The following is a 26,714-nucleotide window of genomic DNA, read 5'->3' as shown; positions in this document are numbered from 1 at the left end:
ATTAAAAGATATATGACCCAAACTGATAAAGAAAAGTAAATGTTAGTTGTTAGGAATAGCCTTCCTGCTTTTAATGTCTTTTCACTCCAATACAAAAGATAACACAGTCGCACAATCGTGTTGCTCCTTGCTTAGAAACAGTAACAGCTTCCCATGACACCTAAGATAAAAAGCAAATTTCATTTCTGTGCATGGCATGTTAAAGGGAAATCTTGTAATCTCTATTGTAACCCCATCGTATGATATGGCCAATTGACACTTTCTCATATTATGTAAGATGCAATGTAAACACAGCATCAAGTGTCACCTTCCAACTGTATAGCAGCTTTTAGCCTCCTATAAAGATTTCTGTCCCTTGTCTACTGACGAAGCTCTTTAGAATCTTCCCTTGTCTGTCCTTCCTGCCTGGTTCAAGCATCCTTTATAAACATCGCACCATCATCAAAATGAAATGATAAAATTCTCTTAGAACTTGAGGATCCCAAACACCAAGGCATTTGATTACCCCCGTTGGAAAAACAAAACAAAACAAAAAAAAATGATTCCACAAACTGGAAGCTATCTCTGATGTTTGTGGAAGAAGAAGAGGAATGATAGTTGTCTGGGTGATGTTGTTTAACTAGATTAGCCTGACTGTGCTGTTTATTATATGGTTTCTCAAAAATTTTCCAAATAAGGGATGGTTGAATGACTGAAGCAGTAGAGCACCTGCTAGCAAGTAAAATGCCCTGAGTTCAAACCACAGTACTACCAAATAAATAAATAAACAATAAATAAATATTTTTTAAATTTCAAAATAACATTTAAATTGCAAAATGTGCCCATACTTTCTTTTGGGTATTTCAATATTTGGTCAAATCTCATAACCATTTTTCTAGGATGACTGACTTGTTAATCAACTCAAAGGGACTATTTCGTTGGTTGGTGGGCATGTTTGTGATACAAAGTGTGCTTTCTTATTCACTGTAACACTGATTTCTTACCAGATATACTCTTGTTATTTCCTTCCTATTTGAGTTGTCTTGTCTTCCCTTCCCTTCCCTTCCTTTCTCTTCCCTTTCCTCTCTTTTTCTTTCCTTTCTCTCTCTCAGCAGTACAGTACTGGGGTTGAACTCAGGGCCTCATGCTTGCTAGGCAAGTGCTCTAACACTTGAGCCACACCCCTAACCCTTTTTGGTACCTTATTTTTCAAACAGGGTCTTGTGTTTTCATCCAGGTTGGCCATCTTAGGCCACAATCACTCTATTTACATCTTCCATGTAGGTGGGATGACAGGCACAAGCCACTATACCCAGCCTTATTGGTTGGGATGGGGTCTCACTAACTTTTTGTCTAGTCTGATCTGGAACCTCGATTCCCTCTCATACCACCCATCTCCACCTCCTGAGTAGATGGGCTTAGGCACGAGCTACCCACACCTGTCAGAGTTCACAGTTTCTGTAACTACTTCTGTATTTGGATTTACTTGTTGATCATAGGAAGTAGCTCCACTAGGTTCTGATTAAACACATTACAGTAGCATTTACTTCACAGCAAGGAGTCTTTCATTTATGAATACTTTGAAAGGAAATTAAGGCAATTTTTCTAATAACCAAATGCATGATTTTTCAACTGATAGGGCTGCAGAACTATTCCTGGGGGCTAGCCTTCTCCACTCTTTTATATGAAAGGAAGCTATAAACAAATCAAATCTAGAAACTCTGAGCTCACATGAGTCATTCTCTTATCTTTGAATAAAATTTTAAACTCTACTTGATTTATGACACTATTTGCCCTGCCCTTAACTGCTTCAAATATACCCCCACAGTCATTAAGGAGCTCAGTAACTAATTTAATTAATCAATTCATATTTGATTAATACTTCAGTGTTCCCCACCTCTTTCAAATTTTTCTCTGATTAGTATAGACTAGTCTTTGGGCTGATCTGCCCCAGTCAGTCTCAAAATCTGGTATGTGTGTGTGCACACTTATATTTAAATGAAGGATATGCAATATAATGGTACCAGTTTAACAACTGACATTACACATTCTGAATCTTTTTGTATATTTGTAGTCAGAAACAAGACTATTTCTGATTGACATGTTGTTGACTTTGGGGTTCCCTCTGAGATGTGCCCATGAGTTGGGGATGAAGTTACTCCTCTAGCTCCTCTTTATCAAGCACTTGAGTCATCATGAGTCCCTTATAAAACAATAATAATAATGGTGTAGCATGATAGTGTTGTGAGAGTTAATTAAACTTGTATACATGAAAGTACTCCATGAACTCTAAATACTATACAAGTGTCCAAGACAAGACTGTGTGGAGTAAGGCATTCTTGTAAATTTTCTATCTTGGCACATCTACTAATAAGTGTATTTGAGGAAGAGGGGAAGAAGTGGGCAAAGGTCATGGGAGGGTGAATATACTGCAAATACTGTGTACGTATGTATGTAAATGGAAAGATGATACTTGTTGAAAATATTCCAGAAATGGGAGGGGGGATAAGGGAGAATGGAGGAGGGAGCAAATTCAATATAACATATTTGATATATTGTAAGAAATTTTGTAAATGCCACAATGTACCCCCACCCAGCACAACAACAACAACAAAAAGAGTATTTGATTTTAGTATGATACTCATAAACCTTGAAGTTTAACAAAAACTCATTTTTTTCTTAAAGGAATTGTAGATAATGTTTTCCATTTCATTTAAATAATATTAAATATGTGCAATATGGAACTTATATACAATATATGTAATTTTTGTAGTAACTTCTAAGAGATTACCTGTGCATGCATAATTTTATTGGACTTTGCATAAATTCTCACCTATTAAATAGAAGTTTCAAATTTACATTCTCATGGTAAGACTCCCTAAATATCTTTCCTGAGGATAGGACTTAGACATCTGGAACTCTGTACTAAGCCAGTTATTAAAGCTTACTTTATGTGCAATCATCTTTTTTACATGAAACAATCACCCTTCACCTGGAAGGCATCTCTGAAATTAGATGGGAACATTTTCTTAATGATAGAGTTAAAGGTTCATATAAAAACCATGATGTTAGGGGAACTAGGTCCAGTTCATACTTGAAGAAACCCATGTCTCAGTATCTGATGGTATTCTCTACTTGAGTTCTAAAACTGTTCCTACCCTATAATTTTACTCCAGATCCATACATCAAAAAGTTGTTTACTCCACTCTAAATTTTACATGTGACTTTTAAATTTCCACTTAGCTCCTTGTATAGGGCTGCCTTTTAAATTTAGTAATTATAGGGAGAATACCCAGGCTAGAACCTTGTGCTGACTTGCAGAAATTTTTTTTAAGTGAAAGACTGAACAAAGACTAATAATAAAAGAACAAGTGTCAAGCCTTAAATCTTCTGGCCTTCCCATTCTTTGTAATAAGCAAGACACTGAGTAGTTACTAAAAGAATATTAAGCTCTGAAAGATTCTAGCTCTATGCCATCTCATTTTATACAACTACATGGCTAGCTCTCACAATTCCTGGGTTTCTAGAATTCCAATAATCTAAATCATTACTTTTTCTGGCAGGCCAGACTGGAGGTTGACCACTAGATGAAGCTCTTATTTACCAATAGGTTCTCTCTCCCTTACTTCCAATACAATAGTGTCAGTATCTAACCCTATACCTGTCAGTACTAGGATTCTATGGTCTGGCAAGGGTACATGGTGTCTGGAGGCAGTGCAATATGTTTATGCTGCCATTTGCAAACACTAGCATCTTTATGATAACCCAAGTAGCTAGTTCCATGCCCCATGCATGTTTACTTCCTGCATCCCTGCCTTTGTCACTGATGAAAGTCATGGGAGCCACATCAGCATGATCAATACAAACTATTTTCAGTTGAGTCATCATTATTCCTGCCAAGCAATTCCTTGGTTGTCTCCTTTGTTAGTATATTTCCCCTAAAAGTAGGTTCACTTGACTTGAATTCTCCTGACTGTCTTTATGACTATAATGTTAATCGGGTAGGTGTACTTCCCCCGCCCCATTCCCAGTCTTTTCTTTCTGTGTGCCCAGACTTTCCATTAGTGTAACTCCTGGCCTCATTCCAGCCCCTTATTTCTTCTTAAGGAGGAATGCTGTCTGGATGGAATTTGGGGACCAGATCACAAATATGCTTTTGTTTCTGTCTTTGAAAGTTAGCTGCCTGCAAGCAGCATGGTTCTCACTTTGTCTTGGTTATATGGAAGCTTAGCAAGGAGGCTGACTCTGCCTGTGAGCAGGAAGGCTGTGGTGGCTAGTGCTGCCTGTCACTGAGTGGGTGTGCCTAATTCTGGGTGTGTATTTGACAAGAGCCGAGCCACACCCTCTTGTAAAACTTTTCTTAGTAACAGAGCTGATATTTTTATCTGTCAAGTGTCTACGTTTACCTCTGAATTGGCTCTCACAGTAAGATGAGGAGCAAGAATGCCATTCATGGGCACATAAAATTCCAACATTAATCCTGTTCCCTTCCCTATTAATTTATAAGATGAAGGCTTTCAGCTGGGAGCTTCCCCAGATGTCTTTCTCATCATTGTATGTTTGTCTTTCTATAACCTCTGTATCAGAAGAATCATCCACTTTCTAAGATTGATCTCTCTTTTAGTTCCTCTTCTAGTTATCATATTGTCTTATTGTCAGGGTCTACATTACCAGTCACATAGGAAGGGGATATCTAGAAGATCTCAAAGTGACTTTGAGACTTGCTACCTTTTCATTAAGTCTACAGGAAATCCAAGATCTTAACCCCATTCCACAAATAGACCTAACTCAGATGGTTTGGGGAATCAGAATCTGCTGATACAGGTTTGGCTATTCTAAGACCCATAACCCCTTAGATACAGGGCCAACTGCATTTAAAATGCTAGAGGAAGGTATCTATCACATATTTCCATCCCGTTAGTGTTCTTGATTGCCTGTCACTGTCTCTTTGAGTAAAGAGACAATGCCTGCCTGCTCCAATCCTTGTTTTGGTGTTGCTAGTATTGATCATTCTTGTGCATATGAGTGGCACAGTTCTTTGCACCTTGAAACTGCTCCTTGTTCCTAATAGGAAGTAGCAAGCCTACATGGACTCCAAAAACTTAATTCAGATCCACAAATCTAACAAAAAGACTACTTGACACAGAAGGTTTGAAGGGAATCAGAATCTATTATTTTAAGTTTGGCTAATCTAAGACCCATAGGTCTTGTAAAATATGTAATTTATGAGTTGTATTCTATATACTTTGAACTATCAGACATAAGTAAAATTTATGTAAATGGAAGTGTAAGATAAGAGAAAGTAGAGATTCATAGACAAATCTGACAAAATCCCACTTAACACAGAAGGTTTGAGGGAATCAGAGTCTGCCATTTTAGATTTTGAAGTCAAAGCCAGAGGCATTTGTGCCCAAAGGGCTATAGCGGATACCATTTAGCCCAATATTCCATGAGGGAACTAATTGAGAATGGCATAGAAATTTGTATTTAAATTAGAAGAGACCAACTTTTGAGTCTTCATTCAAAAATCTTGTTCCTATTATGTGGATATGTTTATGCTCTGGAAAAAACATGGTGGGCAAAATCCAGACATAGTGTCTGCCTTCATGGAGCTTATGACTCAAGGGTCCTGATCTACTCTGAAGTGTGAGGTGGTCAGAGTAATTTTCCATAAGGAACTGGAATTTGAGCAGAGACCCAGAGGATGAGCAGCAAAGGGGGAGGCAAAAGGAACAGTATGTGCAATGCTCCTAAGGCAGGAAGGACATGGTGCTTTGAAGAAATAAAAGAAGGCTAAGATATGGAATAGAAAGTTTTAGGAAGAAGAAAGTCCAGAGTCAGGATGGAGACATGGCAGAGCCCTGTGGACATGAAGGCAGTGGGAGCCATTGAGAGGCACAGGGTCCAATTAGAGTCTATAGAATGAAATGTGGATTACAAGAGCAGAAGTAAAAATGAAAAGCTCAGTTAGGGCACCTGCAAGAATGGAGGTCACTCATGATGGAAGCTTATAGCAGCGAGCTGGTGGTAGAGACTAAAAGAAGTGGGCGGGCCATGATTTATCTGCATGGGGAAGTAAACTGAACCTGATGATTGTTAGTGAAGAAGAGTGAGATACCACAATGACCTGCCATTTTCTGTCTTGCTGAATTGCCTGAATGGTGGTGCCACCAATGGTGCCATTTGCAGGGTCCGGAGCACAGAAGATATTTAAGTTTGGAAGGAGAACACTGAGTACTGTGTCTCTATGGGATCCAGGTGGACAAGTTGGGTAGGACTTTGGGTTAAATACCCTGTTGCAACCCAGTGCTATGTTAACTCCTAATGAATCATATCACAGATCTCTTAGTGAGGGACTAAACGTTGGGTTTTACAAAATGTTGACATTTTATGATAAAAATAAATGAAGAAATTGTTAGAGTTTTCGGAATAATTTCTAAGCATCAGGAAGCAGCCATGGATTTAGCTCATACACTGACATGCTCAACAAACTGTGCATGGAGAAGCATGACTAATGTGCAAGTGTCCTGTGTGAACACATCAGGAAGACTGAGTCATGAGAATTGGTGGCTCAGGTCTGAAAAGGCACCCAGACATCAGGGAGGCGAGGAAAGGGTTGGCACACTCCTAAACAGATCCCTAATGTGATGGTGTGGGTATAGATATCACTGAGAAGATCAGGGAAGTCATCAAATGGCCAATGGTGGTTCGGAAAATAAAATGAACTCAATATATAAAGAAGATTGAAGAATTAGCTAGGAAAAATAATGAATATTCTTTCCATTCTTCCACCTTATTCCTTGCTCCTCAGCCGGCCTGGATTCAGGGAAGCCTGTAATCTTTACTCCAAACCTCTTCCTCTTGTTGTCTCTGGCATTCACCTGTGAGTCAGCCTAGACAAGGTCAATGAAGGGAAATGGAGGAGCAGGAATGTGCTCCCATCACTCTTGGGGATCTCAGCCAAGGGAACCAGGAAGTAGCATGTTTTATTGCCCTGCACACTTTCATTCCTATTACGTACACACAGAGCCCCAAGAGAAAAATGTAATTTGGCAGTGACCTGATATCCACATTCTTGGAGCCTTCGTCCAAGAATGGTAAAAATCCAAACAATGCTAGGGGAAGGGAGAAAAGGGAGAGGCACAGCAAAAATAAAACACAATTTCCATTGTAAATGACTGGCTATGATTAAATTCAAGTCGATGTCTAAAAAGTGAAAATTTTAGATTATCTACATTGAGTACCTTAGAAAGCAATAATTTTTACATTTTAAAGGCTTAGCAATTACTGTTAAAATATCAATTGTTTCAAAGTTTCATTGAAAATGTATTTTATTAAGGCCAAAATTTGGTGCAGGTAACCCTTGAGTTTGGCTGGTTGAGTTTGGTTGGATTACAAATTGTCTGGAACTAGGAGGGAAGGGGACCAGGGCATCATCCCTCTGGTGGTCTTGGGTAGAATCAATGGCCTGGAAATGTGTCAGGGAGACTTCACGATGAGTCTGAACTCTGTTGCAATTGTCAGAGCTCTGGATTGAGCATATCTTTTTGAAATTCTACTACCAGATTTATGTTTGTCAATATACACATGCACGTGTATCAGGAAACTAATTCTGAGTACTCAAGAATATAGGGATGAATTAGACTCTCCTTGGGCATGTCTCCTCCTGCTTATCCTTCTGCCCACATTGTTGAATTCTTTAGAATGATGTATTATCATGATTGAGATCAAACTTAAATTGCTTTTACTAAGTGATAAAAGTTCTAAAAAATTCTGTATTTTTTTTAAATGTAGACAGTGAAGATTTACTATCTCTACCTATCTTTTGCCATTACTCATTCCTGGCTTAGGGTGGGTGGGATGATACTATGAAGCTCTAAAAATGTCACCCTTTCTTTACCACCTTGACATGCTTCATTTACCCGTTCATTGATTCTCACCCTCATGCATTCATTCATTAGGCATGTCAATCATGTGGACGGTGTGGGGGTTTTTGGGAATTGAGGAGGTCAAAGTATCTGAAAGACAGATGTAGAGGACAGACACTCAGTCCCTGTCCCACCCCTCCCAGATTCCACTGTATGGGAGCACAGAGGCAGGAGGGAACCTTTACCTCTGCCCTGTGAGGTTGGGAAAGGTGTTTTAGAGGAGCAGCAAGCTACTTAGGCAGGATGAGGAAGTCAATCCCAGGAGAACACCATGTTTGGCAAGGGAACAACATGTTCAGGAGCAGGGAGAAAGATGGCTTCCTGTAGCTGATTGTTCTCTCCATGAATACAGGACTTTGTGATATAAACATAGTCCTTTGTGTCCCCAGTAGAGGACAGGGTGAAAGTGGGCAAGAACTGTCAGGGTTTTTCTTTGGGGGCGGGGCCCTAGTATTTGCAATAAATCTTGTCATTCACTATTATATACAATATGCAACCATCACCTATGAACTTTTACACTAACATGTAAGCTTGAGCAGACAGGAGAACTCGGAGTGAGTGGTAAATGAACTTTGACTTCCCCTTTTAGTGTAGGGTGCAGAGCCCACCATGCCTAGGCCCCAGCACTTCACCAGGCGCACCTCTCACTAGTGACACGGATGCGTTCCTCGCTGGATGACTGCTGCTCATCCTCCTTCTCCCGGAAGTGCTCCTGCACGCACTGTTCCTCGAACTCGTGCAACTTCTTTAGCTCCTCGTCGCTAAGGAACAGCTCTGTGTAAAGGGAGAAGTGTGGGCGACGTGAAGGGCTGGACAGCTCCAAGAACAATCAGTTTAGTGGCGTCTTTGGGAATGTCATAGGCCCACGGTAGCCAAGCTCCCTTCTCCCACCACATGTAGGCAGTTCCCTGACTTCTCCAATTGGTTATCATCCCCCAAAAGGCTGCCACGTGCAGCTGTCATCTTCTACTGGAGTAAAATCGCTCACCTTTTGATACAACACCCCCCACTCCACTCCATTACATCTATTGGGAAAGTGAACGAGTAGTATTTTCTAGAAAACGTATTTTCATGTGAAAATTTTTTCATGCTTCATATGAATAGAGTCAACTATAGCATTAGTTTCTCATTTTCTTTCGAGACAACACATTAAAACATTTTTAAAGGAGCACTGAATGCATATAGGGAACATATTTTTGAGAATTCTCTCAACTTCTGGCCTCCATGAGCTGGCTTTCAGCAATATTGATTATTAATAAATAAATGAAGCTAGAATAAAATTGACAGAAAACAAGAAGCATTCCAAAAAGCACAGAAGTTGGAGTGTTGTGTTTTCCACACATTTCAGTATTTTAACGAGATTCCTGTGAAGGTGTCCAATTGGAACCCTGTTTTTGAAATTATCTAAAGATAGAAGTGAAGAGGCTGGCACATACTCAGTCCACGATCCTGTTCCTCTGGGTCGCCTTCTCTTTTTCTCCTGCACCGACCACTGAGACGCAAAATGATTATGTAGATGTGGCTTAAAATGATCATCGGTGGGGGCAGGACAGGCCTGTCGTGAAATGTCATGATCAACTGATATCGCTGGAACTTCCACACTTGGTTAGATATTGACTTTACTTCAAAGAAGGTGTTGCTTTAAAAAGAAGGCATTTTTATGGTTGGTTACATTACTTTTTATTGTGACTTTCCAGAGCAATTAGAATTACTCAAATTCAAATGAAAATACCCAGTGAAATCCTCTTGATGCAGTGCCAGTTAACACCAGTTCCTTGATTACCTAATCTTTTGGCTTGTGGATCAATGTGGATTATCAATGATCAAGGACATTTTATTTATATACATGCAAGTTAAGTGTTTTAAGTTGCTATGCACTGCTTTCTTGAAAGACCACACCATACCATACTGAGTCAAGTTTAGGAAATTATATTTTGTATATGTAAAGGTAAGAGCCGTTCACCTAAGCACTCAGCACTCAGCTAAGCATTTAAACTTTCAATTCCAACAACTGATTGCTTTTACTTTTTGTAACTGAATTGATTGACTATTGAACTTACTTGATTGCAAGGGCATTATTTTGGAGTGGGATAGGTATAATCTCTGTGTTATGTTAGCCTCCAACAGGAATAAGTAAGTGTGTGATTGCATTGTTAACTAACACTGGGGCTTTAAGGAAAGCCTGTTATTTCCAGTGACTTTAGTTTTCTCATCTCTCAAGGTAGGGGTTGGAACTGAGGTTCTAACCTATGCCCTGTCCACTTCTCCAGTTTTCTATTTCTATGAAGGATTTTTCTCCATCATATTTTTCATCTTAGAAACTAAAATATTTTTTTCAACATTTAAAAGCATTATCAACATATTCAATACACCATGCCAAATGGGCAAGTTTTATAAGAAACCTGATTTAACAACTTAAGCCATTTTTAGGCCACTTTAATGATTAGCAAGATATTTTATGTAATGTTTCAGTAATTGTAACAGCCTGTGAAATTAATATTGCTTTTGTGTCTCTGATAATGAATAAAAGGACAATTTGTTCTTTTATATCCCAGGAGACTTCCACCTGTGAAAATATTTTCATACACGCTACCATGTTAAAATACTAACCAAGATTAAGTTTAAATGTATTTAAATAAATGTGAACTGATGGTTTAGGAATACATTAAAAGTGATTAAGGTTGAGGCAAAAAGACTGCAAAAGTTCTATCCATTTAAAAGCCCTAGGTGAAGCTTCTCTGAAACATGGTAGCATGGAAGATTTTTGAGATTAACCTAAAAATCTGACAAGCAATAAATAAGAACGACATGATCATCGGCCATGACACGTACTTGAAAACAGCAATCAGCAAGTTGACCAGCAGGATGTTGGCTACCAGTAGGTAGCAGGCCATGAGAGCAGGAGTGAGCCAGGCCCCTGGGATGCAGGGGGGGAGGCGCTTGCCCTCCTCATCATACAGGTTCTCACCACAAGGAGCTGAAAGAAAAATTTGCCTTTTTTTTAACGTATAATGGAAAGAGCAAATATCTGTTACAGTGTTAGTATTTTCCAAGTGAAAAATATTAACTCATACAAAGAAAAAGGTTAAAAAAAAACCCCACCTATGTGTACCCCAAGATAGTCATACTTGGCTTGTCATATATGTAAATATTTCCCATTCCCTTATGGGTTTTCACATATAGAATTCCTCAATGATTAAACAGGCAAATCTATCTCCTTCTACTTCTTTGGGCTTTTTTTTTTTTTTTGGGATTCTGGGGTTTGAACTTGGGATCTCATGCTTATTAGGCAGGTGCTGTACCACTTGAGCCACTCTGCCAGCCCATGAATCTATCTTCATGGTGTCTTCCTACATTGTTATCTATTCTATAAAGTTATTCTATCTTTTGATCATTGGACATTAGCTTACGCTGTCTTTTGGTTGTTTTCTTGGCTACAATGTACATTAAATTTGAAAATCATTTTGTTCTTAGATGTAAAGAAGGGTTCCCCACTACCCTCTCAAACTAATTGTTTTGGGACCATGTTTGCAGAATAATCTTTTCTTCCTCTGCTTATGTGAAATGCTACTCTATTCTAGGAGCCTATTCCCCAAAGGGGGGAAAATAGGATGATTCCAACATTGAATTTGTAGTCTACTTATTTTTTACTTACAGTTTTAGAAAGTATTGATACCAGAAAACAGAAGACTTATTCAAAGACATCAGTAATCAGCTAAGGAAAAGACTATTTAGCAAATAGTTTGTGAACTAAAATCATGAATTCTATGTAAACTTACGATTAATTTCCATGGCGTAGACTATGGAAATGATTCAAAAGCAACAGTTTTGTTTTTCAGTTGTGACCGGAGGGGAAGAAAGAAAACAAGACAGGGGTTGAGAAGAAGAACATAAAATAAATGATTTAACAACATAAGAACTGTTTTGCTGTAAAGAAATGCAAAGACTTCAAGCTTGGGAATTGTAGATTCATTCTTGGAAACAGTGCCCCACTTAGAAGAATTATACCCATTATTAATTCCAGGAAATGTATTTCATGAATGTTTATTTTACCAGATGTCTATAAGTAACAGCAAAAGCTCACCCATTAAAAATACTGTGAAAAAGTCATGATGTTACTGGCAGATGATCATTTAAATTCACCGATTAACCAATCCTTATATTCCAACACAACTCCTCAGCACAAGTAAATACAAAATTATTATGTAATAGAGCAAGAATTAAAAACCTACATTTAATGGTATTACTGAAAACAACATAGTTTTATGTTTACCACTTTACCTTCTCACATTACCCAATTAAAAAACCCCACCAGCAATAAAAGTATTACAACTTATATCTAGAGTTCAGGAACATTAAAAAATGTATGTTGAACTAGGTTAATGTGCTTTTGAAACCAAATTAGATTTTTAAGCTCAGGTTTACTGAGCTACAAACACATCCACTACTTGCTTTTAGGATACCTGTAATAATGATGTGTTCAGAATCATGTTATAAAACCTAGAAAGACGTCTAATCTAGCAGTAGTAGATAAACTGACAACCCCATCTTTCATATGAGAGGAGAATGTTCAAAACCTTTTATTCTCAAGTAGCATAATAAAGCAAGCTATTATATCTGATGTTTTCTGAAAAAGTACAACATGCAAAGGAAAAAGTTGATGCTGACATGAAAATGAGACTGAAGTGCCTTGTTCACTGGTGAATCCTTAACTGTCCTGGTGAAATAGGTACAAAGAACATTTGAGCTTCACATCCCCATACCACAGGAGGTACTGTGATCTGCCCACCTCAGCCTGTAGAGGATCTGGGACATTCAGTTCCTAGAAATCCATGCAGGATTATGGTTCACTTCCTCTGCTAACACCCATGTGCCAGTTAAAGGAAACAAATACATAATTTAAAAATAACAGTAAGTGAAGAGGAAAAGGATAGCTATGTGAAAAATGTGCTTTGATGGCCTTGGTGTGAGGCCTCAGCTACCTTGTCATGCTCAATATTTCATTCTGCTAGAACAATGCTACCAGCTTTACTCTGGGGTAGGACGAGATTGGGGTTGAAGGAAAACTAGGATTTTGCTATGGGAACTACATTCTATGTGATACATTGTCCACTGGACCCATCTCAAGGGAACTGAGATTCTTTGGGAATTCTAGTGCATAGTTTTTAGAGTAATAAAAATGACTGATATCTCAAATACAGATTATGTATTTATTTCTTCATCAAATAATTTGATGCTTATAGCAGTATGAAAAATACTTTATTTCTAAATGAATACACATTCTGGCATTAATTTGGAACTGATCATCTGCCTTGGAAGCAGGGAAGAGAATCTTACTATGAATTCTATTCTTACGGTCTATCTGGTCTGCAAACACTTCTCCGTAGATCATCCAGTAGGGCATGTAGAAGATGTTTCGGGCTAGTTTCCAAGATGGTTTCTCCTCAGGGTGCAATATGGCTTGACGGGCTACTCCAAAACTCATCAGCACAACCAGCATGATGACCACAAAATACAGCATGTCGATCATCTGAGTAGGGACAACGTATGTTTCTTACTGTCTTGACTCAGGGGCCAAGTTCACACTGGTTCATTATATTACACTCGTCAAAGATTTTACAATTGCTTAATTAATTAGGATGAAGAGAGTCTCTCTCCTTTTTTTCCTTCCCATCTCTAGGCTACTAGCTTTTATCTACTCCATGAAATCTATGCATCTTATTCTACAACATTACTATCTTCATTTGCTGCTCTCTTCTCTTCTATTGGTGTCCATTGCTATAGTTTTGATCTTAAATGTTCCCCCAAGGCTCATGTGTTACAGACTTGGTCCCCAGGGAGGTTCTACTGGGTGGTGGTAGAATCTTTGAGAGGTGGGGTTTTGTGGGAGGTCCTTAATTCATTGAGGGCATGCCTCTAAGAGGATTATGTTACCCCAGCCCCTCCTCTCTCTTTTTGCTTCCTGCCTTGTGATGTAAGTGGGTTTCTCTGTCATGTGTTCCCAACATGATGTGCTCCCCTGCCACAGACTCAAAGCAACAGGTTCAACCAATCATGTACTTGAACTCTCTAAATCTTTGAGCCAAAATAAACATTTTCTTTTATAAGTTGTATTTTGTTATAGTGACTAAAAGCTAACTGATACACCCATTCATAAACAGATGTTGCCCTAGTAAGTACAGAGACGGGGTTTGTGAGAGAAAAGGCAGAGCAAGAGGAGGATATACCTAAGAAGATAATGAATTGAAAGTATACACTGATATTTATTCACTCATTATACAACAGCTGAGTGGTTACAATGAGCCATGCTCTGGTTACTGTGGATACTAAACTGGTATAATTTTTAATTTTGAACATTCCTGAGAATGAGGGCCCTTCCTGGAATTAACTAAACCATATATATTCCTTAGCTCAAAGCCACTAGTTCCATAATGAGTTCTTCCTTTAAACTTAGATTGCCTTTCTTCTGGGATCAGGCCTGTTTCATGTTTAGTTTCATATGCTCTGACCTGTTCCGGAGGAAATGTCACCATGGGTTTGTCTTTGCTACTCACTTGAGGTACCTGTATCTACTCCAGGCCAGACCACATGACCAAAGATTGTTTGGAGTACAGGTAGGAAATGACCCTGGGCCCTTAGTCTCTGGCTTCTACTACAAGTTAGGAGCTTACCAACCATGTTTGTGCGTAAAACATTCTGAAGCGGATGCAACCTTACAGAACATTAAATCCAGGTCCCTGTACTAAAGAATATGGAAAATATTTCCAGTCACCAAGATTTAGACTAGATGTTTTGAGATACTCAAATTATACTCAATTCTTATTAGATAGAAAAACAAAACAAAACTGATGTTCTCTTACATCCTGGGAAGGTGAAGCAAGTTCTTATAAGAGAGAAGTCTATTTTCTTTTTCTTGCTATCAATAATAAATCAGGAGGAACTAAAAATGAAAGCAATTATTCATCCTTTACCTATGGTATGGAAAAAGAAAGATGGTGTATTCAGGCCATGTATATATTGAGAGATAGATACATGTATGTAGGTATATGTATACATATATATATGGTAGGCCTTCAGCTCATGGTTTTCTACTGAGTTTTATTAAATCATCAAAATGCAAGAGAACTGTGTATCTTAAAACAAAGAATATTTCCCAGAAGAAACCAACTACAAAAGAAAGAAAAGGAAGCCACACTCAAGACCTGGCCTACTGTCTAACCACAGCCAAAACATCTCTGGTTCCTCATGGAGAGTCATTACTAACCATCTTTCCAATCATCATCACGTAGGGGCCAAGATACTTGTTGACACCAAAAATATCCAAGACACGGATATACCAGAGGATGATGTCCACACAGTAGATGACTCGGCCATAGCCCATGTACGGCTGGTTCTGTAGGCGTAGGATTGCTCCAATCATGAACATAGTGATGGCCACAAGGTCTGTGATGTTCCAGTACTCCTGAAGCCAAACCTTGATTTTCTGGCTGAGTTTGCCTGGTTCTGACATGAGGATCTAAAAACAAACCCCAAAGAACAATAAACCAAGACGGCCCCGACTGGAAGCTTTGTCTTCCTTAGATAATCTTGGAAAGAAAAGATTGGTGGAATATTCCAGGGCATCTGGTCCCTTTCCAACTTAAGATCTCCAGACACTAATCTCAGACAGAGATATCTAGAAAGGGAAATTCCATGGAAGCCTCTGTATTCTTAGAGTCAGAGTTTCATAAAACTCTCAGGAAATGCCTTCTAAATTATCTCCTTCTGGCTGTAATTAAAGTAGTCACCCTTTGATTTCTTTTTCTGATTATCTGGACACATGCCTGTTAGATCACATTCCAGACTTATACGGGAGGAAAACTCTAGAGCAGGAATGAATCCTATGTGGTCCCACAGAAGGACAATCTATTTGAAGGAAATGGTAGAGTGGGGCTAGGAAAGGTTGATTTGCCAAAATTCCTTTGCAACTTAGATATGAGAAATCAAAGGAAAGCTGAACCAGATTTTCCCCTACTTGCAATATTATCCTTTTAAGTAGTATGCATGGGCACACACACAGAGCCATCCTGACAAGCACAGCAGAATCCCTACAGCAAGGTGGAGGGCTGCCTTACCTGGGGATACCCTTCTAGTTCTGGAGATGGCGGGGTGGTAGGGGAGAGATTCCAGGATCCCAGGGCTGGGTGGTATGGTGGCTGACTATCAGCCAATCCAGAAGGGTTCAGTAGTTTTACAGAGCCATGCATACCATCTGATGGCTGCCCCCCCCATACTGGAGGGTTCATGACCCTGCAAGATCGTGAGCGCTCTAGCAATAGTTAGAGAGGCACCTTGGGAAGTCCCAGGTTTAGCATCCTCAGAAATTGAATGATACGCCACTAGAAAAGAAAGATTAGTCATAGAAGAATATGGGTTGTATGGTTTTGAATTCAGTGTTCCTAATTTCTTAGGTTTTCATTAGACTCACAGTATCAAACTCACTCTACCTGAACGAGGTTACCAGTCATTTCTTCAGTTCCATGAAAGAATCAGTAGTAATTGCAAAATACTAATACGAGTTCAGTATCAGCTGGAAAAGGGACGGGAAATTGTGCTGTGTGCTTTTTCAGTTCAAGTTCAGGTTTACCTTGAATACACACTTTCTCTTTTTTACCAGTGGATATAGTGTGAATTCACTTGTGGATGATGTTAGAAAGAAAAGCAGCTGGCCTGTATTTCCTCTGATGACTGCAGAAATCGCTTTCTTGAATTTCCATTTTAACTATAGGACTGCTGTGATGTAAAAGTTATGTGTAAGAGTGTCTGTACTTTTTCAAATCTTGTCCCCTCAGATCTCCTAGATGCAGATGCTCTGGGCACTGCCCAGATTCCCTGGAGCCTTTCACCAGGTGCGTGTGCCCACCCCACCTGCTGCAGGTGCTGCTGTTAGGCCCACACCTGCATCCTTCTGGGAGGCTTACCCTTGGGCAATTGTTTGGTGGATGCCAAACAACTGATGTGGATTTAAAGCTAAACTCCTTTTTCTCAAGGTTGGTCAGAGTCCACAGCGTCCAATCCAGTGTCAGATCACCTGCAGGATTAGACTGGTGACAGACTCCACCTGAAACCACACCTTACTCAGCTCCTTCCCTTCCCCAGGCCTCCCTCTTCGCTCCCTCTTACCGAGAGCCCTTCTTCCAAAAATCTCTTGTATACGAATCCAAGTGTTCCCAGTGCAAATGCACGATGTGATCCAAAGACCCAAGTTACAACAAAAATGTTTTCTCCTGTTTCCCTCCATTTGTAGTTTCATGCCCCAGAAAAATGAGCCAAACTTTGTACACAATTGTAGTAACTGGTTTATCTGAAGGAGCTGGCAGCATTGGCTATAGCTTTTACACATGTTCAAACCTGTTTTGATTATTAGTCATTTATTTTGCTTTTTGTTTTGATTTTCAAGTTCAAATTCAGTTGGAAGGAGATGTTCACATCTGAAACAAATGAATGGAATAAACCTGAAGAACGAGTGACACCTCAAAGGGAAAAGTCCCCTGGCTCCTATCATCTGCACGAAATGTTTGGGCAATAAGGTCTGAAGCTGAATTCAGTGGTCAGTGGGGTGGGACAAGTCTTTGGAGTAATCACCTCACGTATTTTCTCAAGTGCCAGGCTCAAGATGTAGGAGATGACTATCCACTCCTGGAGGGAGGGCCAGCCGTCCATCCGCACCAGGATGACATAGTTAAACAGCAGAAGGTAGCCCAAGTAGGATATCTGCAAGAAGGAAAGGCTGTTGGCTATGTTTGGGGGGAATAACCTTGGAGTTTAGTTTTAAAACATTTTCAGGTTGACATGTCATGTCTCCTACAATGCGTTTCCTTCCTTCCTTCCTTCCTCTCTCCCTCCCTCCGTCCTTCCCTCCCTCCCTCCCTTCCTTCCTTCTTTGTTTTTCCTGTTTTTTTTAATCCATGCCCCTCAGTAGTACTGGAGTTTGAACTCAGGGTTTTGAACTTGCTAGGTAGGGTTCTCTACCTCTTGAGCCATGCCTCCAGCCCTTTTTGCTCTGGTTATTTTGGAGATAGGGTCTTGCTTTTTTCCCAGGCCAGACTGGACTGTGATCCTTATTTTATACTTCCTGCCATAGATGTGATGACAGGCACGTGCCACCACTTCCAGCTTTTTACCGTTGAGATGGGGTCTCAGTAAGTTTTTGCCCAGGCTGGCCTCGAATTGTGATCCTCCCAATTTCAGCTTCGTAAGTAGATAGGAATATAGGCATGAGCCACTGGATCCTGGTGTACTTTGTTTTCGAGATAGGGTCTTGCTAACTTTGCCCATGCTGTCCTGTAACTCATGATCCTCCTGCCTCTGCTTCCCAAATAGCTGGGATTACAGATATGTACCACCACCCCTCAGATTTCTACAGTGAATTTTCTCTTCCTACCAGACTGACTTATTTTGAGGACACTTCTCTGCACGCCACCAGTGCAGAGAGAACTTAGAGGCAGGTTGGAGGCATTTTACACTATAGCACTAAAATGTTGTTGTCTACATGAAGATATATTTGTTAGTGCTGTCATCACTTGGGGAAATAATAAAGTTGCAAAAAATGAGGACATCCAGGGAAACTTTTTAATAGTTTGCTGGTGTGGGGAATTGGAAAATGTTGCTAACTTCTCCCTGCCTCTCATACCTCTCTCTTGAATCTCTCTGTTACAGGGGGACTATGTGAGAATTAGAAGGCAGGATGTGGATGTGGGGTCTGTCGAGTTGGCCTCAAGTCCCCTTGATTCCCAGTGGCAAGTCTATGATACTTGATAGCCACATAAAGTTCTCAATCTTTTTGGTAAGGAGAGTCAGATGTGGGGGTGAGGCGAGGCCCTGGGGCTGGGGCACCAAGTGGAGGGAAGTTCTCTGAAGCTGACTGTTCTAGGTTGATTTCCCATGAAACTGTGGAAATGTCAGCCTTGGGGACCCTCACTGTCACAGGCCTTTCTGAAGTCTTGAAGGAGGGGTATTAGCAAATGTGTATTTCTGATTTTGTAGTACTTTTAAAAAAGATCACTCCCTCCTATTGTATAAGTTTTACCAAGATACAGGTAAAAATCTCCATATTCACTACTGCTGTGAGTTAGATGTGGTTTGTCCTTGTCAAAACTCATAGTGACATTTCATCCATAAGGTAATGCTGTTGAGAGTTGGTGGGGCCTATTGGGAGGTATTTAGATCATGGGGGAGGAGCTCTCAAGAATAGATTAATATGGGCCAGGCAAGGTGGCTCATGCTTGTAATCCCAGCTAGCTGGGAGGAAGAGGTAGGAGGGCCACAGTCCAAGGCTAGCCACAGGCAAAAGTGCAAGATCCCATCTGAAAAGTAAAGCAAAAAGGGCTGGGGACATAGCTTAGGAGGGAGAGCACTTGCCTCCCTCTTAAGCAAGTGCAAGGCCCTGAGTTCAAACCCCAGTACCACCAAAAAGTAAAAATAGATTAATGTTTTAGCTGGACTGGATTAATGCTCTTGGAAATGGATTGGTTTTAGCAAGAGTGGGTTGTTATAAAGCAGGCCAACTCCTCTGTTACCTCCCTCTCTGCCACACATGCCTGATTGTCCTTGTGCTTTGCATCTTAAGTTGAATGGCTCTAAGGCCCTGACCAGAAGATGAATGGAAGCCGAGCACCAAACTTCTGGACTTTTGGACCACAAGCCAAAATAAATCTCTTTCCTTTATAAGTCTTCCTGTCTCAGGTGTTCTGTTATAGCATCAGAAGACAGACCAAGACAGACCTTGGAGGAGTAAAGCTAGAGTTCTCAAACTTTGAACTGTGTCAGAATCCCCAGGGATCTATAAAACATGTGATGTCCTCCCCCGTGTCCAGAGAGAACATTCAGAGGGGACAGGAGAGGCCCAAGGTTGAGAAGCCTGCACTGGAGCCATTAGCCTCCTGAGCTACCCTTAGTGGTGGCAACTGAGCCTCACACTCCTGCCCTCACCTGGTTCTGCCCCAAATAGGTAGGGGACACTGGCTTCAGCTGCATCATCAGATGTGGCTGTCATGAAGTTGAGTGATGCTGCCCCTGGCCTCAGAGATCTGCCCTGCCCACCTTATCCATTGCCCCATCCATGGCAATCCATGGCCCAGCCCCACTGTTCTACCACCTGCTCCTGCACAATCACCAATGGAATCATTCTTATTGCCAGCAAGCCATACTCAGACCATAGAGACCTGGCCACCACAGGAGGCCAGAGGGTACTGTACTGCCAAGTGGGTTGGCTTGGTAAATACTTCAGAGCAGAAAGACCTTGATTTGTTTCCCTGTTCCAGGAGTTTATGATCTGAGTTTGGCCATGCTATAGTTTTGATCCAAAATGTTAAAAGCTCGGTGCTCAGCTGCTGGTTGTATTGGAAGGTGGTGGAACCGTTAAGAGATGGGGCTTAGTGGGAGGTCTTAGGTCACTGAAGGGTTGCCCTTGAAGGGAATATTAGAACCCAAGACCCTTCTTGCTCCCTTTTCCTCCCTACCCACAAGGTGAGCTGTTTTGCCCAAAAACAACAAGGTCAACAAATCATGTACTAGAACCTCCAAAACAGTGAGCCAAAAGAAACCTTTCCTCTTTATAAATTGACTATCTCAGTTTATTTGTTATAGTGATGGAAAGCTGACTGAGACAGGCCACATTTTAAAAATAACCCCATCAATTTAATAAGAAATGGGATCTATGACTTTGTTGTTTAATTCAGTAGTCATCTTTGTTAATTTTTAAATCGTTATAAAAAGATAAATAAAATCAAGTTATAGTTCCCTAAGTTTGTTATACTAAAGGCATTTAAAAAATCATTCTTGAGGAAATAGAACATGACTGTTTTGCTTTATGAAATTGTGTATTTGGGGCTAGGATGGTCATATTCCTGCACACATATAAATATATGACAAGATATCTAGATCCAATTTTAGCTAAAGCTCTCAATTAGTCCTAGTTTTGTTTTCATGATTTGTTTTAATATAGAACATTTTAAATACTTTTTTTGTGGTGGTACTGGGGTTTAAACTCAGGGTCTCACATTTGCTAGGCAGGTGTTCTACCCCTTGAGCCATAACTCCAGCACTTTCTGCTTTTTTTATTTTTCAAATAGGGCCTCACGTTTAGACCTTGGCCTAATTATTTATGCTTCCTGCATAGCTGGGATGACAGGCATGTACCATCATGCCCAGCTTTTATTGGTTGAGATGGTGTCTTGCTGGTTTTCCCATCTGGCCTCACACTGAGATCCTCTCAGTTCTCCACCTCCCAAGTACCTAGGATGACAGGCGTGGGCCACAGCCTCCAGTTTAGATACATTTTAAAGCCCTTGGTTCCACCCTCTCAGTATTCAAAACATGCTAACTGGAAAACACTAAGGAGAAGACCTTACTGTGTAGAACCAGAACTTGACAATGGGAGCATTATAAAACTCGCAGATCTTTGTTCCAATGGGGATGCTTCTCTGCTTTTTATGCTCGTTTTCCTCATCCCCCTTTCTTGAGCCAGCATCTGCGTTTGCATCCTGGAAATCAGAACACAACACATGGCAGGCAGCCACACAGCCACCTTTAACAAGAAATACTTCTAAAAGTACTGCAAATTAATACAGTTTCTAAATCCACAATGAGAGAAATTTCAATAAGAATTGAAAAGACAGCCAAGTGCTACTCTTAGGATCAAAGTCATTACTGACCACGTTCTCTTCTTCTTTTTCTTTGCCATCTTCATTTTCCTTGGATGTTTGGTATGAGAAGTCATCATATGTACGAAATTCCAAAAGCAAGATGGTGGGGGGAAGAAGGATCCCCATGATAACCTATGAATGATGAAAAATAAATCAATTTTAAGCTATGCCAATTCTAGAAAAAATTCCCATTTCCCTTGTTCCTCAGTATCTATGGGTGATTGGTTCCAGGACCTACTGTGTATTCCAAACTCTGTGGGTGCTCAGGCCCTTAAATGGTACAGCATTTGAACATAGTCACCTCCGGATGACTTGTAATATCTAACACAAAGTGACTGCTGTGTGGATCCCTGATATTCCATATTGTTCGGGCAATAATGAAAAGAAGAAAAGTTTGAACATGTTCAGTACAGACTTAGTTTTTAAAAAATAGTTTTGATTCGAGTTTGGTTGAATCTGAGAATGTGAAACACTTGAACATTGGAGGGCTGGTTGTATAGCTAGAGGTTTAAACTAATAATATTCATCACTGGTTAATAGGAGTCCTAGACTATGTTTATCCCTGCTCTAATGATTGGTTCATTTTGTGTTTGTAGAATTACAGATAGTGAAAAATTTAATGTTTAGAGAAATGGCAAGCAGCATTATGTATAATCTTGACTTTAATTTTTTTTCCTTTTTCTTTTATTATTCATATGTGCATACAAGGCTTGGTTCATTATTCCCCCCTGCCCCCACCCCCTCCCTTACCACCCACTCCGCCCCCACCCTCTCCCCCCCAATACCCAGCAGAAACTATTTTGCCCTTACTTCTAATTTTGTTGTAGAGAGAGTATAAGCAATAATAGGAAGGAACAAGGGTTTTTGCTGGTTGAGATAAGGATAGCTATACAGGGCATTGACTCACATTGATTTCCTGTGCTTGGGTGTTACCTTCTAGGTTAATTCTTTTTGATCTAACCTTTTCTCTAGTACCTGTTCCCCTTTTCCTATTGGCCTCAGTTGCTTTTAAGGTATCTGCTTTAGTTTCTCTGCGTTAAGGGCAACAAATGCTAGCTAATTTTTTAGGTGTCTTACCTGTCCTCACCCCTCCCTTGTGTGCTCTCGCTTTTATCATGTGCTCAAAGTCCAATCCCCTTGTTGTGTTTGCCCTTGATCTAATGTCCGCATATGAGGGAGAACATACAATTTTTGGTCTTTTGGGCCAGGCTAACCTCACTCAGAATGATGTTCTCCAATTCCATCCATTTACCGGCGAATGATAACATTTCGTTCTTCTTCATGGCTGCATAAAATTCCATTGTGTATAGATACCACATTTTCTTAATCCATTCGTCAGTGGTGGGGCATCTTGTCTGTTTCCATAACTTGGCTATTGTGAATAGTGCCACAATAAACATGGGTGTGCAGGTGCCTCTGGAGTAACAGTCTTTTGGGTATATCCCCAGGAGTGGTATTACTGGATCAAATGGTAGATCGATGTCTAGCTTTTTAAGTAGCCTCCAAATTTTTTTCCAGAGTGGTTGTACTAGTCTACATTCCCACCAACAGTGTAAGAGGGTTCCTTTTTCCCCGCATCCTTGCCAACACCTGTTGTTGGTGGTGTTGCTGATGATGGCTATTCCAACAGGGGTGAGGTGGAATCTTAGTGTGGTTTTAATTTGCATTTCCTTTATTGCTAGAGATGGTGAGCATTTTTTCATGTGTTTTCTGGCCATTTGAATTTCTTCTTTTGAGAAAGTTCTGTTTAGTTCACTTGCCCATTTCTTTATTGGTTCATTACTTTTGGGAGAATTTAGTTTTTTAAGTTCCCTATATATTCTGGTTATCAGTCCTTTGTCTGATGTGTAGCTGGCAAATATTTTCTCCCACTCTGTGGGTGTTCTCTTCAGTTTAGAGACCATTTCTTTTGATGAGCAGAAGCTTTTTAGTTTTATGAAGTCCCATTTATCTATGCTATCTCTTAGTTGCTGTGCTGCTGGGGTTCCATTGAGAAAGTTCTTACCTATACCTACTAATTCCAGAGTATTTCCTACTCTTTCCTGTATCAACTTTAGAGTTTGTGGTCTGATATTAAGATCCTTGATCCATTTTGAGTTAATCTTGGTATAGGGTGATATACATGGATCTAGTTTCAGTTTTTTGCAGACTGATAACCAGTTTCCCCCCTTTTGATGGGGGAATTAAGTCTGTTAACATTAAGCATTAGTACTGATAGGTATGTGGTGATTCCTGTCATTTAGTTGTCTTAGTTGTTTTAAGGTTTGATTGTGTGTACCTAAGTTGAGGTTACTCTCTACTTTCTTGCTTTTTCTTTTCCTATAGTTTGCTGCTGCCTGTCCTTTCATGGTTATGTTTGGATTCTCTTTCTGCGTGCAGAATCCCTTGAAGAATCTTTTGTAGTGGTGGCTTTGTGGTCACATATTGCTTTAGTTTCTGCTTATTATGGAAGACTTTTATTGCTCCATCTATTTTGAATGATAGTTTTGCTGGGTAGAGTGTCCTGGGGTTGAAATTATTTTCATTCAGTGCCTGGAAGATCTCACCCCAAGCTCTTCTTGCTTTTAATGTTTCTGTTGAGAAGTCTGCTGTGATTTTGGTGGGTTTACCTTTGTATGTTATTTGTTTTTTCTCTCTTACAGCATTCAATATTCTTTCCTTAGTTTTTGAACTTGTTGTTTTAATGATGATATGTCGTGGGGTAGTTCTATTTTGATCTGGTCTGTTTGGTGTTCTGGAGGCCTTTGCATCTGTATGGGAATAGCTTTCTCTAGATTTGGGAAATTTTCTGTTATTATTTTGTTGAATATATTACACATTCTCTTCGCTTGCACCTCTTCTCCTTCTTTGATGCCCATGATTCTCAAGTTTGGTCTTTTGATGGAGTCAGTGAGTTCTTGCATTTTCTTTTCACAGGTCTTGAGTTGTTTAATTAATAGTTCTTCAGTTTTTCCTTTAATTACCATTTCATCTTCAAGTTCTGAGATTCTGTCTTCTGTTTGTTCTATTCTGCTGGATTGGCCTTCTGTTTTGTTTTGCAGTTCTGTTTCGTTCTTTTTTCTGAGGTTTTCCATATCCTGGCAGTTTTCCTCTTTAATGTTGTCTATTTTTGTCCTGAGTTCATTTATTCGTTTATTCATTGTGTTCTCTCTTTCACTTTGGTGTTTATACAGTGCTTATATGGTTTCCTTTATTTCTTCTTTTGCTTTTACAAATTCTCTATTTTTGTTGTCTTGGAATTTCTTGAGTGTCTCCTGTACATTTTGGTTGACAATATCCAGTATCATCTCTATAAAATTCTCATTGAGTACTTGTAGTATGTCTTCTTTTAAATTATTCTTGTGGGCTTCATTGGGTCCTTTGGCATAGTTTATCTTCATTTTGTTGGAGTCTGGATCTGAGTTTCTGTTCTCTTCATTCCCCTCTGGTTCCTGTACTAATTTTTTGCTGTGGGGAAACTGGTTTCCCTGTTTTTTCTGTCTTCCCGTCATTGTCTTTGGTGTTGTTATTGTCCCTGTACTGTGTGCAATTAAGTATTTTCTAGCTTGTAATAATAACAATGGTAATATTTAGAATGGAAGGGTGAGCTGAGATGGAAAGCAAGAGGTTAAAGAAAAGGGGAAAACAAATACACAGACAAGAGGGAGTAAGCAGAACAAGGTTTCAGACAAGAAAGTTTCAAAGGTATAAACAGGGAGTGTTAGTGTACTAATCGACAGTAAGCTAAACAGACATTAGAGAGACAGAGAGAGGATTGAAAATCAAAGATAAAAAAAATAAAAAATAAGTAAATGAAAGAAATATCTATATATAAAAATGAATTAAAATAAAATGGAAAATAGAAAATTAAAAAAAACAAAAAACTTCCAAGTTTATATGCAATGCAGTTTCAGTCTTAATAATTTGGGTGTCCGTCTCAATCTCCAGTCCTGGAGTTGGTGCCTCAGATGTTGTTCTGTAGTTGTCTCATCAAAGGGGATGCATAAAGTAGAACAAAACTACACACACACACACACACACACACAAAAAGCCCCACCAAGTGTCCCAAGTTCAAATGCAATACAGTTTCAGTAAGTTTTTCGGCTTGCAGGTGTAATTCGGTTGTTCTCTCATCAAAGGTAGGGAGAAAAAGAGAAATAAAGAGTCTGGAGACCGTTCTGAGAGTGGTATCTTTAACTGTGGCTTGCCTGCCTGCTGCTGTCAGCCTGCTGTAGCTGGCGGCGTTATTTATGCAGTTCTCTGGAGTGAGCTTAGCACTCACCTGGTCCCACAGGCTTTGTTTGTTCAGAGTTCTCCTGTGCGGGAGCCTCTGCTACAGGCTTTCCTCTTTCCAAGCACTGGGAAAGGTGACACTGCCCCCGCGTTGTCAGGCCTGCGTGTTTATTTACAGTTCATGTGGGAGGTGGGTCTTCCCCCCTCTCCTGTGCAGTTTTCCTCCCACTGCCACTTTCACAAGCTTTCCTGCTCCTGATTACTGGGCGGTGTTGCTGCTCCTGCCGGCGCCATGTTTGTTTACAGTTCATGTGGGAAGTGGGTCTTCCCTCCTCTCACAAGCTTTCCCACTCCTGGTTGCTGGGCACGCGCCCTGCTCCCGCCAGAGGCTCTCCGGCCCGCCCGGCTCGTTTATTTACAGTCCCGGGAAGGCTTCCCTTCCCCCAGTCTTCAGCGCTCAGGGCGCCCCACCCTCTTTCCAGCATGTCTTAATTGTTCTTATTGCTTATTACTCAGTTTCTCTTTTTTTCCCTGGGTGGAGGTCAGTCTGTCCAGGGGGCTATGCTGCTCTGGCCCAGGCTTGTCTGTGGGAGAACCGCGGTACTGTGAAGCTCACCTGGTCCGCGTCTTCCCAGTGGGTGCCGGCCACTGGCGGCCCGGGGGCCCTCCTCGTTTCTCCGTTTAATGTGAAGTGGAGATTCTCTGCGCCGGCTGGAGGTGTGGAGGGGTCAAAGTTATGCCTTTTCTCAGTGATTATGCCTGCAAAGTGTGTCTCCGGAGTCTCTCCAAGATTTCACTATAGGAGGCTCACTTTCTGCTTCCTACTCTAGCCGCCATCTTGGAATCCCCTAATCTTGACTTTAAAAACAGCAAAATTCTTACATCAAATTTCAAAGCAAGTAAATAGGAC

At 40.3% G+C, this 26,714-nt stretch overlaps 1 protein-coding gene across 1 annotated transcript in view; it reads right to left on the bottom strand.

Annotated features, from left to right (window-relative positions):
- The window catches only part of Trpm1 (transient receptor potential cation channel subfamily M member 1), a 105,309-nt gene that overhangs the window by 9,959 nt on the left and 68,636 nt on the right, over window positions 1-26,714 (bottom strand). The window contains exons 18-26 of the mRNA XM_074061489.1: window positions 21,602-21,724; window positions 21,299-21,430; window positions 17,532-17,660; window positions 15,172-15,423; window positions 13,263-13,437; window positions 11,687-11,707; window positions 10,740-10,884; window positions 9,344-9,546; window positions 8,549-8,681 (exon numbers count right to left, since the gene is read on the bottom strand). Coding sequence (XP_073917590.1) covers window positions 8,549-8,681; window positions 9,344-9,546; window positions 10,740-10,884; window positions 11,687-11,707; window positions 13,263-13,437; window positions 15,172-15,423; window positions 17,532-17,660; window positions 21,299-21,430; window positions 21,602-21,724 — 1,313 coding nt within the window. The remainder of the gene's footprint in view (window positions 1-8,548; window positions 8,682-9,343; window positions 9,547-10,739; window positions 10,885-11,686; window positions 11,708-13,262; window positions 13,438-15,171; window positions 15,424-17,531; window positions 17,661-21,298; window positions 21,431-21,601; window positions 21,725-26,714) is intronic.

This window comes from Castor canadensis, chromosome 19 (genome assembly GCF_047511655.1).
Source record: "Castor canadensis chromosome 19, mCasCan1.hap1v2, whole genome shotgun sequence".
Lineage (NCBI taxonomy): Eukaryota > Metazoa > Chordata > Mammalia > Rodentia > Castoridae > Castor > Castor canadensis.
This window is presented reverse-complemented; position numbering and strand designations above follow the sequence as displayed.